The sequence below is a fragment of the Cupressus sempervirens genome, chromosome 6, assembly GCF_028749045.1.
Source record: "Cupressus sempervirens isolate cs-2001-9-10 chromosome 6, ASM2874904v1, whole genome shotgun sequence".
NCBI classification, from domain to species: domain Eukaryota; kingdom Viridiplantae; phylum Streptophyta; class Pinopsida; order Cupressales; family Cupressaceae; genus Cupressus; species Cupressus sempervirens.
In genome coordinates this window covers 26,180,670-26,201,199 of record NC_143123.1, presented here as the reverse complement: position 1 = coordinate 26,201,199, position 20,530 = coordinate 26,180,670, and the positions used below count along the sequence as shown (strand labels likewise).

At 35.0% G+C, this 20,530-nt stretch overlaps 1 protein-coding gene across 1 annotated transcript; it reads right to left on the bottom strand.

Annotated features, from left to right (window-relative positions):
- Positions 1 to 16,317: 16,317 nt before the first annotated feature.
- On the bottom strand, positions 16,318 to 17,920 carry LOC149550904 (uncharacterized). Its single transcript, XM_089789595.1, has 4 exons — positions 17,764 to 17,920; positions 17,542 to 17,662; positions 17,368 to 17,428; positions 16,318 to 16,947 (listed from the first exon to the last, which is right to left on the bottom strand). Exons 1-4 carry the CDS (start codon positions 17,789 to 17,791, stop codon positions 16,645 to 16,647), a joined length of 513 nt encoding a protein of 170 aa, XP_089645721.1. The 5' UTR covers positions 17,792 to 17,920; the 3' UTR covers positions 16,318 to 16,644.
- Between the last annotated feature and the right edge of the window lie 2,610 nt (positions 17,921 to 20,530).

Below are 20,530 nucleotides of genomic sequence, written 5' to 3'. Positions count from 1 at the left end.
TGTGAGCATTGCACCATGACTATTGGTCATGTGAGAATATACAAAGCATGTGAGTTGTTTGACAAAATGCCTTCAAAGAATGTGAATTGTATGGAAGAAGAGATGACACGTTGCAAAGTGTTTCACAAATTTCTCCAAGGAAATTAAGGAGCCATGGGTGGTGCATCTAAATTATTTGGTAAAATTTGAGGAGGAATGAATCAACCCTAATAATAGAGTTAAATGTTGAAGAGTACTTATTTAATCACCATTAAATACAATTGAAATAAATGGAATTGATCTCCCTTACTCATACATGTGAAAAATATGGAATCATGCATAGCGATGGAATTTAAAACAAGAGAGGGACATCCACCTTACATTCAAACCATTCATGTAGCACTAGACATTGTTTTCAATAGATATTTCAGTCAACATAAAGCTATTGAACTTTGTAAACTATTTATCTTAAACACAAAAACATTCCCATAGCTCTAACACAATATGCATTATGAAATTTCTTGATTTTCCAAAACATTGCATCTTAAAATTCACAGTTATCAAATCTTAGCTTCCAATCAACTAATCCCATAATAGAAGCATCAAATCCAATGTGATAACAAAAACTCAAAGTTTTTTCCATACTATCTACTAATGTCAATATCCAACAATCTCATACAATGTCATATAATGTCATACATCGATAATCTAAAACATCATAATCGTATGTCTAATAATGTCATACATGAAATATATATCAAAAGTGACATACATCAAAAACAATATACAAAATGTATGTCCAATAACACCATATAGGTATAAAATGTACATACCTAGATATATACTCTTTCCCTCTAGGGGAAGAAAAAAAATCCTTGTTTGTCTTTGATCGCCAAGAAGAGGGATATGTTGTAGAGGACAAGGTCTTCCTAACACACTCACTAATGCATCGGTCTAGACTCTTCAGTAACTTGAACCATTACAATCAAAAGTATATGTGAATCAATGACTATTATACACCAAAAATGAAATATACATACACATAAAATATAATATTTTCTTACTGCTAGCTAATAATCCCAACCTACATCCACCTCAAGGAACATGGATGATCAGGAGTACTAAGACCCTATAAAAATCATCATATTTATCAATTTATTGTACTTATGAATACCATATCTAATTTCAATAATACTTTATTTTTAATGCAAATTCTTTCATACATTAGTCAATGGCTCAGAACTAGTAACAACAATGATGACTTCCCAATCAATACAATGACAAAGATGTGGAGTCTCTGATATCATTAGCTAAAAATGTTACGACATGAGAATCAGATATAGTTATCAAGAATACATATTTTATTATGCCAAATTATCAATTAAAATATCTAGGTACCTCTACGAATGTAGCAATGTGCCCTTTATTGTGTGGTTTCAATTTTGGAGGTGCAAAATTTACATATTGCACATGTATGTGAATCTATTTTACATCACAAATCAATCACATTTATGCGAAAAATAATGTACTATAGACACACAAATTTAAATACATTAGAATATGTATATACATCTGGGGAAAATGAACACATCTGAAAGCTAGGTGACCTCAAATCAAGATTATCATGACCACTCTGACTCTGCATATGATCATATAATAAGACAAATAAGTAAATTATTCATTCATTTATTAAATAAATATATTCAATTGAATCAAATAAACATTCAAATGAATATAGATGTACATGAGTGGTACCACACCCATGCTCAGAGTCCAATGTGAAAGTCGATCGTCCAAAACAAAACAAATTTACATGGATACAAGTTTTGAGTTAACCTTTGATATGATTACATTATAATAAGAATATTAGTTTAAATGACTACATTAATACATACCTTTGGAGTCATTGATGTGGTGTAAAATTGGGTTGGGGTATTAGTGCTAGTGCCAGCAATACTGTAGCCCTAATTTTTGAACAACGTCAAAAAAAAGTAATTTATTAGTCATTCACATACATATGAGATGTGATAAAAAAAAGTTTAAAATATAATTATTTATATTTACTTGTGTATCAATTCCAAATGTGGCATTAAGGAAGTCATTTGTCATTATCCCAAAATCTTGATGTCTTTTACAAGTGCCAAATGGGCATAGAGATCCACACGATGTGCACATGTGACCACTAGTATGATGCGGCTAGTCCATAACCAAAAGAGAGGCACAATGAACAAGGCTATGAGAAAAAGCTCTAATAGTTCCTAGAGTGTTGGCCTCTATATGTTCCTTCACAATAGAAAGAGTAGTAACATCTCCACTTGCGACTTGCAAATAGGTGTCCTTACAATATTTGGATCAAAAAGTGCCAGTGGCCTATCAAATGATGACCCCCCACCTCTACCCTAAGAAGGAATAATATCAAAATAATTGGGGATCTCCCCAAGGAAAAACTCACAATACAATTCATTTAACAAATTCTTCGGAATCTCATGATTGTTACAAGGAAGGGCATCAAACATCATCCACCATATGTACAAAAAGTTATTTTTAAATACCTTCATAAATACACCAATGGATGGGAAACCTTTTAGTTGTACTTCTCAATGTGTTTTATTCTTTAGGATTTTTAAACAAAGCACATATGTCATCTTTGGTAATCTACTTAGTTTTTACATCTTCATACAATAATTTATCAACATAATATATATTTTGTTCTTCTCTTTCATTGTTTCATAGATTCAATTGACCACTAACAGATGTTACCTAACCCACAATGGTCTCAAGGAATTGTGCCAATAATGTCTTACTAGGATTATTATGAAGAAAACCCTTCAACCTCCTAATAATTGTTTCTAACTTCATTTTCCCTCTTTCAATTTCATTCAACATATTTACTTGGGTTCCTTGAGGGTCTTTCGATTTGTGGAGGTCATGGAAGTGGTTGTTCTTCATTTTGAGGGTTTTTGGGTTGATCCTATGGAGGGTTTTGTGGATTAGGTGGTTGATTTTTTATAGGTGGATTAGGTGGTAGATTCTCTACATTACTTGACAATTAAACAAATACTATTTTTAAAAACCTAAAAAAACCCCAATCAAAATTTGCAAAAACACAAAAATTTGCAAAAATATGAGTTAAAATTCATACCTCTTTGAGTGCTTTGGGATTTATGATGTCATGGAGCAATATCTCATGTGAATTGGGGTTCAAAATGGGAAGAAATAGGGTGTATGTGCACCTTGGAAGAGAAAGAAAATGTCAAATTCATGGAGTGAAAATAGAGAGAAATACGAACTAGCTCTTGAGTTTTTTATTTTAAATAAAAATATTCAATAGCATGATTGCACTTTCAATTTCATGAGCCATAGGCTCATGCCACCCAAACCATAGCACAATCTCACTATACCTTAGATTAGAAAAAAGTAAAAATGTGACATCTTTTTGGTCTGCAACTTTGTGCACTTACCTAGTGGCCTCAATGACAAGTAAGGATTCACCCTCCACCACAAGATTTTGAATTCCTATATTATAAGCAATATTGAGTCCTAAGAGAAGCCCCATTTCTTTTGCCTCATTGCTAGAAACTTTTCCACAATTTCTTGTATAACCCTTAATTCAATTCCCATGTTCATCTCTAATAATCCCTCTAGCAGCCACCATGTCATTTCTCCCATATCCAATGAAATTTAGTCTCCATTAGTTCGAGAGGTGACTTCCATCTAGTACTCTTCCTTTTCTAGGCCTTTGTGTTGCCCATTATTTCCACTAGATGAGATATATCCCACAAATCTACCTAGTAATTATCCAATTATGTTGGAGGGTGGGAGGGAGGTCTCCATTTCCAATTTAGAGTACACTCTCTAATTAGGGCCATAGTTATTTGGAAGAGCACCTCCACGGGGGTAAATTTCTCCCTAAATATATGGTTGTTATGTTATTTCCATATGTTCCAACAGATATTAGGGGGGATAGCTTTCCATATCAATTTTATTAGGGTGTGGTGGGAGGGACACTTCCAGTCTAAAATGAATTGTTGAGCATCACTATTCAAGACCCAAGAAATATCCATATAATTAAATAACTTCTTCTAGATCTAAATAGAGTAGGAGCAATGAATTAGGTGGTGGGGGATATTTTCCTCCTCACAATTATACAACACACACTGATTAGCCACCTAGAAGAGAAGTCTTTGGAGGTTATCAATTGTGAGTATACCTTTGTGCATAATAGAGCACTAGAAGAAATTAATCTTGGGAAGGAGATGAGACTACCAAATATATCTCTACTCCAAGGAGCCTCCCTCACCAACAATACTAAAATAGCTCGACTTAACATTGAATTCGCCCCAAGATTTCTTTACCCAAATAATTTTATCTCAATTTGGGAAGGAAGGGATGCATGTTTCATTCAGGAGGTTCCCCAACTCCTCATAGTGCACTTTCTCCACTAGGTTAAGATTGGCCACATTGGACTCTTTCTATTTTCCATTTTCAATGTAATTGACCATCTTGGTTCCATATTTACCCACCCCATGATCCTTTAAAACAATAAATTTATATAGAATAGAGGAGCATCTCAAAGCCATATATCTACACATAATCTAACTAAATTCCCATCATTGATGTTCCACCTAATCCCTCCCCTTAAGCACTTCCTAATATTAACAATATTGGCACATATCCTTGATCTAGTCAGGAGACCTTGATTATATAAAACTTGATTAAAAGGCCTTCTAGCTAGGTATTTATCTCTCATAATTCTGCACCATCTAAGTGAATCTTGTACCAGAATCCATCTTGTTTCAATCATGAGAACCCTATTTAAATCCCATCTTCTTCTAGGGTTCAAACCCCCTTGTGATTTTGGTCTACACACTTTCTCCCAACACACAAGGCTCATTTTTCATTTTTTCCTTTGTTTTTGACTAGAAAAAGTTGCTTTGAATTTTTTCCAAAATGTCTTTGAAAAAACATAATATCTTAATTAAGGAAAAGAAGTAGACTAGAATCCCCTGAAGTGAGGCTGCAATGGGTTGCAGTTTTGCGACATTACTTGGCACCTTACATTTCCAACCCATCATTGTCTTCTGCATTATTTCCACCACTGTATTCCATAATTGGGGGTAACTTTTTTTACTATGAGGGGGAGCCCCACATAGGTGTCGAGGAGGGCCACCACTTGATAGTTCAATTCTCTTGTTATTCTCTGTTGTAGCTCCATCTCCATGTTGAAGAAATATAACTTTATTTTCTAATAGTTGATATGTTGTCCAAAGACCTTTGCATATTGATTCAAGATTTTCTTCCAAGCTTTAGATTGACTTATAGAGGATAAACCATATAAAAAAGTATCATAAAAAAAAATTTGCACCACCTCTGGTGGAAGAGTTGTGGTTGGTTTAACTCCCACAATCTTTTCCTGAGTAGCCATAGAAAGAATATTTCTCCCAAGAATTCTTGCCACCATATTAAATAAATACGATGACAGAGGGTCCACCTACCGAAGTCCCCTCTTAGATTTAAATAATTCCCCTAGAGATCCATTGGCCAAAATCAAGAATTGAGTCATATTAATCATTTCCCCAATCAAAGAAATGAAACTCTCCCCAAAATAAAACTTTCCCAAAATCCTGAGTAAACATTCTCCCCTAATTTTATCATACGCTTTCAAAACATCAAGTTTCATTATCATACCTGAGTTTCCACTCTTCTCTATAGAATGGATAACCTCATGGGAGGTTATCATTGCATCTAGAATTTGATGTCCAAGAACAAAACCATTCTGAGTGGGGCTATTGGCTTTGTCTAGAATAGGCTTAATGTGATTCACCACAACCTTGGATAGAATCTTGTATATAGTATTGCACTAGTTGATTGGTTTAAACTCCTCTAGCTTAGAGGGATCTCTAGTCTTTGGGACCATAACTATACAGGTCTGATTCATCTCTTTAAGGATTCTACTCATCCTAATAAAATCATGTGTTGCATGCACTAGATCATACTTAATGATGTTGTAAAACTCCTAGAAGAAGGTCAGGGGGAATCCATCTAGACCTGGCACTTTAAAAGCTCCCATAGAAAGAATTGCCTCTCTAACCTCTTCTTCAAACACTTTTTTTACCAAACCTTATTTTTTTCTATCATCAACCATTAGATTAATAATTTCCAATAAGGAATTCATTGTATTTTGATTCACCTACATTGAAGGGGGGTTATATATTTCCTGAAAACATCTGGTGGTCCAAGCCCCAATCTCTTCCTCATTGGTAAGCTCAACATCATTACTATCAAAGAGCTTTATAATGGTGTTCCTCTTCTTATTTTTTGCGGTTGATCTATGAAAGAAATTCAAAATCCTATTCCCTTGAGTGCGCCACTCAACTCTAGACCTCTATTTCCACAAGAAATCTTATCTTTTAGTCACTTGCTTCCATTTCCTTTGCCAAGTCTTTTCCTCCTCATGAGTAGCAAGGGACATGTATCCCTTCGCCATGCCCTCCTAAAGTTTATTTCTAGATTTCCAATTGTAGAAGCTTGCTTTAAAGAAAGAAGATAACTTGCATATCTTCATCTATCTTGTTTTCTTATCTCCATTATTGGTTGTTTATGTTAAGTGTTTGAAAAACAATGTTTTCTATCTCTATGTATTCACTCTCTATTGTGTTATTTGGGTTTACATATTTATAATTTTAGGAGCATAACTTTAAGTTTTTGAATTGTTATTGTGCAACTAAAATATCCACATATCTAGGTTATTTGACCTCTAGTCCTAGTGAGTTTGGGAAATTTGTGTTTACTGGGTATTGAAGTTTTTGTGTAGGAGACATGGTTGGATATAAAGGAAAAGTTTGGCAACAACCAGAATCCTTTAATGAACAAAACTATGATATTTGGGAAAGATTAAAAAATATTATTATAATAGAAAATGACTTATGGGATCTTGTAAAAATGGTTTCATAGGTACAATTGACCCAGTTCAATTTGCTTCCCTCATATACAATTAGAAGACTCGGTTGAAAGAGTCGAGAGGGAAAGATGCTTAGGCATTAAGTTTGATTGAAGCAACCTTGATAAATGTTTTATTTCCAAGGATAATAGTTGATAAAGTTAATGTTGCAAAGTTGAAAATGCTTTGAAGATAATTTGAGTCTCTTCTTATTTAGGTTTCTAGTTTGACAGTGAAGAAAATATTGATGAATTTACCTCAACAAATTCATACACTTGTGATTTCTATTCAAGAGGAAAAATATCTTTCCAAGTTAACTATAGATGAGTTAATAAGTTCTTTCCATGCCCATGAGCAATTCCTTAATAGGTATACAATTTCTTCTAGTGAGCAATATTTCAGAGCTCAAGCCAATGCAAGAGGTAGGGGGGAGGAAGAAATAACTTTGGACATGGTTCTAGAGGTAGAGGTCATGGTAGCTCTAGGATAAGAAATGTTAGATGATGTAGCTCAGCATGAGCAATTGGCCATGAAGGAGAACACAACTCTCAAGGAGGAAGAAAGAATAGTAGCTCTAATAAGAGCAATGTTGAATTCTATTATTGTGTTAATTTTGGGCATAATACAAGTGAATGCAAGAAGAAACAAAGTGATTAGTCAAGATAGAGTGCTAATGTGTTTGATATGAATGTGGAAGAAGGAAATAACTCTGCAACTTTCATAATGTGCAATATTCGTGAAGAATGCATCCCTAAAGTTTGGTATTTGGACAGAAATTGTAATAACCACGAGTGGTAATAAAGTTTTCTTTCTTTCAATGATACATGGAGAATAATGAAGTTGTTCCAATTGTGAGAAAATGATCTATTATGATCCACACCTAGCAAGGCAAGAAGAAGGAGATTCAAAATGTTTATTTTTCCCCTAGTATGAAGCACAATTTGATGAGTTTTGGATAACTCGTTCAAAATGGATACAAAGTTTTGTTAGAAAATGATAAATCTATCATTTATGAGAAAGATGGGAGTAAGGAATTTGTTACAACAGTTCAAATGAAAAATAGTAAAAAAAATTATTGTTGAAGATTGAGACTTGCTTCTTTTCTCAATCTACTGCTACACCTCCCAAATAAGTATGTACAAGAGTACAAAAAAATCATCTTTAAAGAGCATGATTGAAGAACCTCTAAGCTATGAAATTTAAGGTATGAACATATTAGTAATGTTAGCTTGTATTTTTTATCCAAGAAAATAATGGTAGATAGTTTTCTAAGTATTTAGAGTCCACTAGTAAGTGTGTCACTTGTATTTTGGGTAAGAAACTTAGGTTTCCCTTTAAATCTGGCAACTCTAGAAGGGCAAGAGAACCATTAGAGTCGATGCATGCTAATTTAGTTGGCCCTATGAAACTTACTTCCAATGGAAGGATTCATCTATTTATGATTGTGACTTTGATTATAGGAATTTTAGTGTATTTTTGAAAAATAAATTTGATGTTTTTCACAAGTTCTTAGAGTTCAAAGCCTAGGATGAAAAAGAGAGTGGACATTATATTTAATTCCTAAGGTTGGATAGAGGAGGAGAGTATACCTCCAATAATTTTGTAAATTTTTAAAGAAAAAATCCAATATAAAGAAGGAACATGCAGCCAATTATTCTCCACAATAAAATGGAGTCGCTAAAAGAAATAATAAAACTATTATTGAGATAGAAAGGAGTATGATGAAAGAAAGAAGTAACCTGATGAAATATTGGAGAGAGGCTATAGCTACAATAGTCTACTTGGTAAATAGAAGTCCTATAAAGGTAGTTTGTGACAAGATTCCTCTTGAGGCATGGGCAAGGTAAAGATGGATAGTCAAACACTTGAGAATGTTTGGGTGTATAGCATATGCACACATACCAAAAGAACAAAGAGAAAAGTTTGATGAAAAGGATGTGAAGTACATATTCACTAGTTACATTTTAAAATCAAATGCATATAGATTGTATAACCCTAAAAGGAATAAGATCATCATTTCACAAGATGTTGAGTTCAATTAGAATGAGTCCTAAAATGGCTCAGTGGACTTGTCTTTCAAGAACTTCAAGTAGAGTGTCTATCCTTTATGAAGATGATGAGTTTTATAATAAAAAAGATGAATCCACAAAAAATATTGATGGTCTTGACAATTCTAAGTAGCTCTTGATAGAAATGGGTAGGAAGGGAAGCAACCAAAGACAACTAAACAATTCATGATAGCTCATGACAACTCCAATTTGATATACAAAACTCAAATATTATAAAAATGTTTCCATTAATAAATCACCATATGTGTGCAATAATGAATTCCCACTTGCAAAATAACAAGCATGTTTACAATAAAAGTTCATCCATACAACATCAATACACAACGCCAAGATTTTTTTTAATAGAAACCTAATTTGGGTGAAAAAATCGTGGTGGGTTTTATGCCCATGATTGCAAAATACACTATTTTGTTTAGTATGCCCTGTGGGGATCTTATCCCAGTTAAGAGCTTTCAATAAATTTGGTTAAGAAAAAATTCTATTAAGAATCACCAAGTAAATGGATTTCTCTCTATCCTTGTTAGGAGATTTTACTCTACTGAGACTATCCTTGTGAGAGGACTCCAAACACTAGCTAAAGTGTCACCTTGTTAATATATTTATAAATTATATATGCTAGGATCTACCTAGTTAAGGGATATTATAATTGAAACTATTAGGAGACAAGAAGTGAGATGATTTGATGGATAGCAATACTACTTGCTAGTACAAACCCAATTAAGCATGTATACAACTTCCTCACATTCAAAGACACAACTTTTATGAATCACACAACTTGATTCACACATTGGAAACATTGCACACATAATTTTTTCCCTTTACACAATTTTTTTTGAACACAAGATGATATTTATACATTACATCAATTAGGGCTTTTCCATTACCTTAGCTTTGAATCTAAAATTTAAATTTCTTCCTTAGAATTCTTCCAAATGAGTTTGAATTATTTTTCTAACTTGTAATGATGTCAAGATCCAATCGCACAACAATTTGATAAGAAAATCATTTAACATATTACACTTCCCTAGGTACATACATGTCTTCATGAATCTTTGGCCAACTCGGCCAATACAATTCATAGACAACTTTCCACATCATTACTTTTCCTACAATCACTGAAAAAACTTTACATTTTGATCAAAAATCTAACTAAATGTTCTTCATTATTGTCCACAGTTCCTCTTAATCAAGCATTATAATCCAATACCCTTCATTTAATGAGTATTGAACAAAGTGTGATTGTAATAAAAAATTTCTAACACCATTAGGAGTCTACAACTCCAACTACAACACTGAATTCCAATACTATGGACCCCATTGATCAAATCAAATTTCTCTATTCCTATATTGCTAAGCCCATTTCCTACCACTTACCAATTATATTGGAGCTTGCACTAGACTTGACATGCACCTGTGTGATTGAAGAGATGTTATCATAAATATATCTGGAATAACTATGCACAACTGTGCATTACAAGTCTCATCAAAACTCTTTCTTTACCAATTCTATCAAGATTGAGTATGTCAAGAACATAGACAACTAAGTATATGTATGTGAAAATCAATGTCAATCAACACAACTAATAGATCATGACAACACCACACCTCTTCATCTCATTAACATAAGTTGTGCCAAAATATTGGTGACTAGAAGAGGAAGGAAGAAAAAATCAAAGTATAAACCTTTCAAGGGTATATGGGTAAAATATTTGTGATACCAAGAAGCCAAAATGAAAAAGTAGTTAGAAGATATAAATTGAATAGATTAAGAACATGGAGAAGATAATTAAACACATTATCATGTACTATATATCAATAATGTCGAAACTAGTTTCCTTCATTAAAGCACTCAAGGGTTATATGAATAGAAATTTTAACTACTTAGTCATATATGTCATATAGCCAGTTTACCAATAAAAATGAAAAATAAATATAAACTCTTAAAACGCTCCATTCCTAGCTCCACTACTTATATTAGATCAAAATATAGAGAGAGATCACTACTCAACTAAAATAACTTAAGAAATAATGAGTATGAATGTTACAAATACATGCTACGCTATTGATTGTAAAATTCTTGAAAAACTCTTCTAGGGATCCTTCTACATTGGAAAAACTATAGAATTCATTTATTGTGTTCAAGGGGCATATGAGACAATGACAAAAAATAAGTAAATAGATAAAATATATGTATATCTTAAGGTAACCTATAAGAATTTATTGCCATAAAGTGTAAATAATTCAATAGTTTGGAACCTATCTTTGACTTTGGTCTATTGAACCATTACATGGAGTTAACACCAATAGATTGAACTAGAGTATGAAAATGTATTTATTTGGTTGGACCCATAGAACCTTTTTGGTCATCATTTTTGTATGAGAGTTGGAGCTACATATAGTTAATATTTAAATTTTTACATGGATTTGGCAAATAGAGCTAGTTTGTTTTAAGATGAGACATAGTTTAAGCCATGGATTGGTGTGGTAGGAATAGAGTTGACCATAAATTTGGTGGACTTTGATGAAAAACTAAAAGAGAATTCAAATCTCTTCATAATAGGCTGAAAATTTAAAGGGTAGTATAATGGAGACATGCACCTTTTTTTTTGTTTTTTTGATGAATAGTCTATTTCCATTAATAAAAATATAAAGTTACATACTCATAAAAAAGGGTCAAGGGACACAAAGTTCACCCCACGAGAGTTCAAATAGCCAAAGGCCAAACACTTAGATATTCATTATAAAAACATATAAAGAATCCCTCAAGCTACAAGTGAAGTTCCAGTTGAAGGGGTAGGATCATTATCATCATGGTCCAATGCATCAGGGGGGTTGGTGAGGGGCTTAGGAGGAGCCCACCCATTAGCAACATCATCATTCTTCTCTTTATCTTTATCTCCCTCTGGCCTAAGAGATCAGAGCACCAAATCCATCCGAGGGAAAGACCACTTAGGATATGTACTGGAAGAAGGCCACACAGGAGCAGGAACAACAAGGGGAGCCACCAGGGACTAGCTAGGACCATGCCCTAAGGGAGGAAAAACCAAGCACTGGTGACCTTCTAAACTACCATTTGGTGAGAAATGAGGAGGCTATGACTTGGAGGTGTGGGAGCAGTGACCCCATCAACAACCTCAAGGAGGCATACAATCTCCAAAAATAGAGCCAGTTGGCACCTTGGCCATCATATAGGGAGAATTCCCCCAAAAAGATAAAAGCTACCTTGCAAGTGGGCCACCTATAGAGCCACTTTCTCAGTTTGCACTTGTATCTACATCATTACATTATTGCACACGCAAGCCTCAGTATACATAGAAACATTTATATCAAGAAAGTTATGAGAAAACACTACAATATTTATGCCCTTCCATAGAGTGAACAAAATCTCCATTCTAAAAGCATGCCAAATCTTAGAGTACTTATAGGGTAGCTTGGGAAAATCTCCTAGCAAGATCATATGCCAAGAAAAAGCTTCTGAGTGGAAAGGCTTGAAAAAGTCATGAATCCAGTGCCAATACTATTGGGTACATTTGGAAAACTAGAAAATATGCAGAAATTTCTTAGGTTGACCATAAAAAGGGAATCTAGGGTATGGGACACCCAAATGCATAATTCGAGGGTGCAAAGGCAACCCTTGGAAAAGGATGCACCAAGCAAAGTGTGCAATCTTCAGCTTAGTGATAGCTTTCCAAACAATAGTGAACCTATGACTCCAAGTCTTTTGAGAAGAATCCAAATGGCAACATAGGTTGAGTACATCCATCATAGGTAGGTGAGGAACCAACCATCAATAACCCAGCTTGGCTTTATAGCTGGTCATAGGATTGGTAGGATACCACTTCCAATCCTTCCACCAAGGTTTAACAAACTGAATACCCAGCTTGTGTAACATATGCGGGGGCATTGCAAAAATAGAAGATCAAGTGTTTGTTGATCTAGATGGGAAAGAAGGAACTGCATTTGCATATCTTCCCATGAGTGAAGACTCATGGTGGTTCTATAAAAGATATCTCTAGGAGTTTGATGCTACATTTTAAAAAACATAGTGCACTAGCCCCCTAAACTTTTTCCAAAGGGATCCCTTGAATAGTAAAAAAGGGAGACCGCCACAAATTATGTTGGTTCATAGAGAGGCCATCTTTGAACCCATCTCCATCCCAACAAAGCCAAGGCTTATGGCTTCCCATGCTTTCCAAATTCTCTTAGCTACAAAAGTCCCCTGAATTCAAATTGGTTTGGGAGGGACCAAAAGGGTTTAAAAGCAAGTCCCCTTTCAGGTAGGTCGATTGACTGGAAAGCCTAAAGAGATACAGTGTCACAAAAGAATTTTCTAGGCTTCATTTCTAGTGAGGGTACAAATGACCCACTTGAAACATGAGGCAATCCCCTATTTTTTAGCAGAAAGAAGGTCAAGTCCCCCAAACTCCTTAGGAAGACAAAAAAAAGTGCCACGCCACCCTACAGAAACCATGGTGAGAGGCATCTGAAGTCTAGAGAAAGTCACACAACAAGCACTTAAGCTTGAGGTAAGAGGCCTTTGAAGGTGCCCAGAAGGAGGAATAATAATCATGAGTGGCAGCTAACACTTTGGAGCAACTTTGAAATTCTTTAACTAGAGAAAGTGATTTAGTAATCTAGTATTCTAGCTTCTTCTCAATCCTAGCCAAGACCACATTCCAAAGCTCCACGGGGAAGCTTGGAAGGAAAAATGTATGCCAAGAAATAAAAACACTTCCCCATGTTGAATCCATTTACAATGAAATGGGGCAAGCCAAGGAGGGTCATGCAAGAAGGACTGCATATAACACAAAGTCTTGTGCCACTATATAGTTGAGCCAAAGGCTAGGCAAAATTTATCCAAGCACTGTAAAGCATTAGCAATTTTTTCCTCCTCCTCAAGGAGAGTAAGGAAGGAGTCATCATCAAAGTTCTCATTGTCCAACTACTAAAAGGAGTCAAGGAAAGCAATGCTACATGCACCTATCCTACTGATATGTCATTAGCAAGCAAGTAACGAAACCCTTCAACGGCCAACACATATAGAGAGGGTGCAAAAGGGCACCTCTAGAGAATAGATATGAAGATCCCAAAAGCCTCAGATTGACACCCATTGATGGTGATGCATGCAAAGGCATGTCCAAAAATCATTTACACTAACTAAAGAAAGATGGGGTCAAACCCCAAAGCCTACAACATAGCCAGATTAAAGGGACATTCAATACGGTCATAAGCTTTGGCAAAATCAATTCTGAGAAATAAGGCTTGTTGTTTAGATTGATAGGCCCATTCCATGTCTTCCCAAACTGCAATGATATTATCCTGAACATATCTAGACTTAATAAAGCCAGTCTGATCAGGACACATAATCTGTGGCAATAGGTGTTGAATCTTAAGGGAGAGGGTCTTGGCAATGATCCTATAAAATACATTTAGGAGGGTGATGGGTTGCTAGTTGAAAATATCCTCGGGGTTGCTTGATTTAGGTATGAATTTAATATTACCTTTGTGATGGGGCCACGACCCAAGAACAGAATGGACACAACAGAAAAGGGAAAATTATATTAACTGAGAAAATAAGCTAGTACAATAGTATAGGAAAATAAGCTTCAAAACATGCCCTAAGGGCTTACAATAGCATAAATCTGGAGATAATTTCTCCTTTCAGTACCTCCTCTCAAACTCCACTCCGAACTGCCTTTTACAATGCCAAAAATTTCCTTAAATAGACCCCGGAGGGTTAAGGACTAGGAGTACATTCTAGAAAGTGCTAGTAGGCATCCACAGACCAAACAGAAGGTTCCAGAAGCTACGTTAGAAGTCGGTGCAAATCTAGAAGAATTCAGAAATGGTAACTGAACTTTTGGGAGGCATAACTTTTGAACCGTAGCTCCGATTGACGAACCGTTTACATTTTTGGAAAGCTCTCGAAGCGCTCGATAGCCCTATGGACAAGCGTCACTCATCCCCCATTTTTTGTCTCTTTTTGAGGTCATTTAATGCCCCTAACTTGACTTTGAAGCATTCTTAGGAGGTCTCCAAAACCCGAAAAACTGCAATAACTTTCAAACTGTGGGGCCTTTTGACCTGATTCTTTTTCTGGAATGCTCTAAATCACAATTACATTCATCTAACCAATTTACACCTTCTAGGTCACCAAAATGATGGCCAAATTGCATGCTCCTATTTTTTCAGGATTTTCTAGCACAGTGATAGTTGAACTGTGAGAGTTGGAACCTTTATTTGACCCAAATGGGTATCCAAAAATGTAAAGACATAAAACAGAAACTAAGTCTAAGTACTTTTTTTTTTGGGTGACACAGAATTGCCCTTATATCTCTGGATGCTCCTGCATCACTTTGTTAATTATGGTCCATAATGATTGTGTCTAAAAGGCTTCAACATAGACTTTGTTCAAATTAGGGCCAATGGCATCCCAATTATTTTATAGAATTTGTAGGGAAAGCCATCACACCCAAGACCTTTTCCATTTTCCATAGAGAAGATGACTTCTTTAAGATTAGAAAGCATAAGTGTTTGCTCACCAAAAACATGTCGCTTAAGTGCAAGCTTTTTAGGGGTAACTGAAATACAAGTCTGCAAGGATTGCTCTTACATAGCGGAGTTGCCCTACATAGTGAAAACCTTTTCGTAGTTGTGCACAAAGCTTGGAGAATATCATGAAGCTGACATAGAGTATGTTGACCTTCCTTGATTCTCTTAATGCCCAATGAAGAATGGTGAGCTCGGAGAGCATGAAAAAACTCCTTTGAAGCTTGATCACAACCTCCAACCAGTGGAGACGAGCCTTGATCTGACTCTATTATTTAAAAAAAAAATCATTTATAGTTCACATCTTTAATTATTAATATGTTTAACTAGAATTTATGATAGAATCTAATGGAAATGGTCAGTCATCTTTTATTCTTCACACAACTCTTCAATTTTAAGTAATTGATCAATATAAAGCATCTCTATCAACTTACAAAATTTTGTCCATATGACAACTTAAATAACATCCATATATAACTTCATACTTTAGTGTGAATATAAGCAATACATACACAATTAAAAAGTATAATTTTAAAGATGAAAGACAACAACATTATATAAACTCAATCCTATTTCCATTTTTTATAAGAATAAAATATCATCATATATATAAACACTTTCCCTATTATGCATCCTTCCTTTTAACATGCCCATCTATAAACTTTTATAATCCTCCAACAAATAAAACCATTAACTTGTAATCTATAAACAGTCATTAAAAGAAGATACCAATAGTCAACAAAGCATTAGCTCACATTCAAATGTGACAATTGAGGACGCTTCTCAAAACAATCATCAAATTTTTCCATTGAAATATTGTTTATCTTCCATAAACATTCACTAAGAAGAATGGACTAAAAGTACCTAATCCTAATTTATTGGCTAAAAAATAATAATTTGTGAGAAATAAATATTTAAGATGCACTCTATTAAAATTATATACAGCTACATGTAATAAAAACTTCTTCACTATTCTTTTCTGGTTCTTTTCTCCGAGAGCTTTTTTGAATCAGTTATTATTAATATAAATATAATGTTTCGCCAAAAATCAAAGTTTTTTTTTTTTTTTTTTTTTCGCATAAACAGAGGTCATGAAGCATAGTTTATTCACTTGTTTAGCTTAGGTCGAGAAGCAGATTGAAGAAAAAGCATGGCAGCAACTGTAAAGGCAGAAGCAAACACGGAATTAGGTAACTTGTTTAGCAATTTTCCAATGACTGGTACTTTTTCAGAAGAGGCCTTTGTCATCCCTGCCATCACTGGTGCACCCAATATTATCACAGCAGGCCCTCCCAATGCACTCACTGTTATACTCTTGCTTATTTGATTTATCAGATCAAATGTGAACTTCTCCACAAATGCAGCAAACTCTTCTTTATCTACATGCCCATTTTTGTCCCTATCAAATTTCTGCAGCAAAATAATAATAATTAGACAGTGTCACTTAAGAAATCCATTTTTCATCACATTCATGATCTATTGACGAAAAAAGAACGATAAAGTGATCCAAATACAGAGAAGAGAAGAGGAAAGTGATCCAAAAACATTTACCGTAAAAGAGAATAATGATCTGAAGATCTAGTTAAAAATGTACAAACTTAAATCTAAAAGCAACACCCATGTCTACCATAATATTAAGTTGAGCAATCATAAATTGAAATGAAATATTTCTGCATTTAGTTATATATTTTTTCACTTGAATCACATTGAAAAATATATTATAGAGAAGAGTAAAGTGATCAGAATTTTATTGCAAAACTTCTTCATCCCCCCAAAAAAATCTCTTAATTATAATTTTGATTTTGACAATCAAAGTATAAAGAAACAAACCTGTACATCTTCCTTTGAAGGTGGATCGAGATGAGGGCCTGGCATCATTCTATTGATATCACTGTTTCAATAAATAAATTCATATGAAGTATAAGATTTTTTCCATAATATACAATTATTCATAAAAGTATGGACAAAAAGTTTGAAGATTAGGTCAATGTTGTAAGTTCTAACTTAAATGTAAGAAGAATGCCTGTGTAGACTTCATTGACATTTGCAGACTCTTTGCCTTGCGTAACTTTATCAAATATTTTATCTGTGATCTGCCTCACTCTTTCTCTGGGTGTTTGAGGCCCTGAAACACATTTTATTATTTCAAACTCCAAGAAGAGATAAAAGAGATATATATAAAAACAACATTTAATCAAATGCGAAGTATGAAATTAAATTAATTACCTTTGGCAATGTTGTGTGCATTCCCCATTCTCTATTCTCTATTGTTCTGCCTAATATGATTTAACAAGGGTACGTTCTGATCAATCACAAAATTTATTAGAATGAGCTCTGGATGCTTAGGACCAGGGAAATGAAAGAATAAAGTAAAATGGGCGTAGACTTTATTGAGATTGGTGTTGATTGAATTAAGCATGGAATAATAATAGGGGGCCTGTGTAGATTGTCTATGAATGGCTGTTTTTGCTTTTCCTTTATCAAATAGGGAGATTATTCTTCGCTTTGACAAAAATCCAATCTTGGAAAATGAATGTCCTCACCTATGAACAACCTTTATCAGACACGGAATAAATTTAGCACTCAAGATATCCTCAATATTGGCATAAAGAGAAATAGAGTACAATATGAAGTAGAGGTAATACATAAAGTGATCTGGTGAAATTTGGATAATGATGGTAATTGTTATTTGAATTAATGTGTTGATTGGATTCAAAAATTATTGTTTGTCAATAGGTTTTAGTTTGTTGGTGAAGTTGAAAAGTTTTTAAAAGGTATACTATTGATTAAGTCTTGTTCAGTATAAGACTTTGACATTATAAGGAATGAGATTAGGATTGTGCCTTCGGGTAGATTTGATCAAACGAATACAATCCTTTGCTCTTAGCCCTACCAGTGTAGCCTAAGGCTCAAGCTTCATATTGGGTAGCTAAAATGACTTTCAACATGAAATTCTTTTTTTTTTTTTGTGAATAGACCTTTTCTATTAATTAAATATTAAAGATGAAAATTTTCTATATATATTTTTAAAAAATGATATTATTTTTGGTGAAATTTAGTTGAAAAAGGGGTAAAGACTTTATTGAAGATCAGAAAGCAACATTACAAAGGAAGCAAAGGATTGAAGTCCCACGGAAAAACAATAGCACTGAACCAAACAAAGATAAAACAACCAACACCATCATCTGTCACCATTCCCAACCCTATCCTCAACAAGAATATTTGTTAAATCAAGATGGAGATCTTGAGGAACTAACTCCCACTCCTCAAATCTCCATCCCTCAACATGCTCAAAAGCCCATTTCGCCAAACAATCAGCTGCCCTATTCCACTCCCTTGGAATATGGACAAAAGTCACCATTTCCATCAAAGAACTAACCCGCAAAATTTGTTGCACAACCCTAGCCAACTACCAACTAACATCAGCCACTTTATGCTCAATAAGCAAATTGATCAAAATCTGGGAATTAGATTCACAAACGATCCTTTACCCCAAAGCATGAGCTCTCTTAAGAGCAGAAAGAATAGCCAGCCCTTCCACCAGGTTGATGGTATGTATCCCTTTATAGATTGAAAAGAGGAAGATCACTGAACCTAGATAATCTCTACCAATCCCCCCAATACCATTCGGTCCTGGATTGCCACTTGAAGATCCATTAGTATTGATCTTCAAAACACCATAAGAGGGAAGTTGCCATTTGTCATCCCTATCAATTTTTTACTTCTCACGACACCCTCTCTTAGCCCTAGTCAAAGCCAAAGATGACCCCTGAATCCCCAATCTCTCCACCAACTCTGTATTCCTTTTCTCCAAAGGGAATTCCACTTTACACCTAGCTTCCATTGTTTCTTGAACCATGCCCAATAATTGTTGCCAAATTTGTTGCACCAGCCTCTGTTCTCCATGAAATATCCTTCGATTGTGTTTCAGCCAAATTTGCCACAATAAGAAGATAGGCCCTACAAACCACACCTCCTACAAAAAGGAGGCCACAGAAGGGGGCTGACCCATCCCCTACCAAAACTCAATCAAGGACGAAGCATGAACAAAAGGAGTTGTCCAAACACCCCACTAAAAATGCCAAAGCTGGAGGGAAAAAGAGCAATAAAAAAACAAGCGGCAGAGTCCTCCTCATTAGCCCCACACATAACACAAATAGAAGGACCATGGAAACCTCTCTTCCAAATATTTTCCCAAGTCAAACACTTATTCTAGGCCAACATCCAAACAAAACAATTACATTTTGGCCAAGAAAGCTTGTTCTAGACCTTCCACCATTAAATTTTAGGCCCAACCAACCTATGAGACAATAACCTACTATAACTAGAGGCTACAGTATAGGTCCCAATAGGATTGAGGGACCAGGCAAGCACATCATCTTCCTAGAGAGAGCTACATCTTTGACTAGAGAGGATACTTTACAACACAACACACTCCTCCTACAAACCAACAATTGACCACTCCTTTAGGGACTTCCATTTGGCCATCTCCATCTGACCACATGGGAAAAAGGTCTTAAAATCACTCACCCGTAACCAACCAACCTCGAGAAATCTCTGGCAAAGATTCAAAATTTGGGAAACTAAGAAGTGATGGGAGGAAAACCATCCCAAGAATTAGACTAGAATTGGACCTTTGTCCCCCTCTTGCAGATCTAAAATAATCTATCCTTAATAAGCATGGCCCCTTTCTTGAGGGTGCCCCATATCACAGAGCCCTTCCCCACAAAGGGGTACCTAGAAATATTGGGTTGAGGGATTCTCAGGAGATACTTTTGAGAAAGAACCTTGGCCCAGCTCTTATCCTACTCATTACACCACCACCAATATAGTTTAGCAACCAAAGCCTCCCCAGTCAAAGTTGATTGCCTCAAGCCTAGTCCACCATATTGTTTCGGACTACAAACAACCTCCCATCTAACTAAACTCCATTTGGAGGACTCTAAGCAACCAATCCATAAAAATTGTGACACCATAGAATCAAGGTCCTTTA

What these genes read in the sequence shown, in the direction of transcription:
- LOC149550904 (XM_089789595.1), bottom strand. Translation starts at nt 17,791, where the DNA reads ATGGGGAATGCACACAACATTGCCAAAG. An exon ending in TGCACACAACATTGCCAAAG is followed by an intron (nt 17,663 to 17,763) that starts GTAATTAATTTA and finishes AATGTGTTTCAG; the next exon opens with GGCCTCAAACACCCAGAGAA. An exon ending in GGCATTCTTCTTACATTTAA is followed by an intron (nt 17,429 to 17,541) that starts GTTAGAACTTAC and finishes TTATTGAAACAG; the next exon opens with TGATATCAATAGAATGATGC.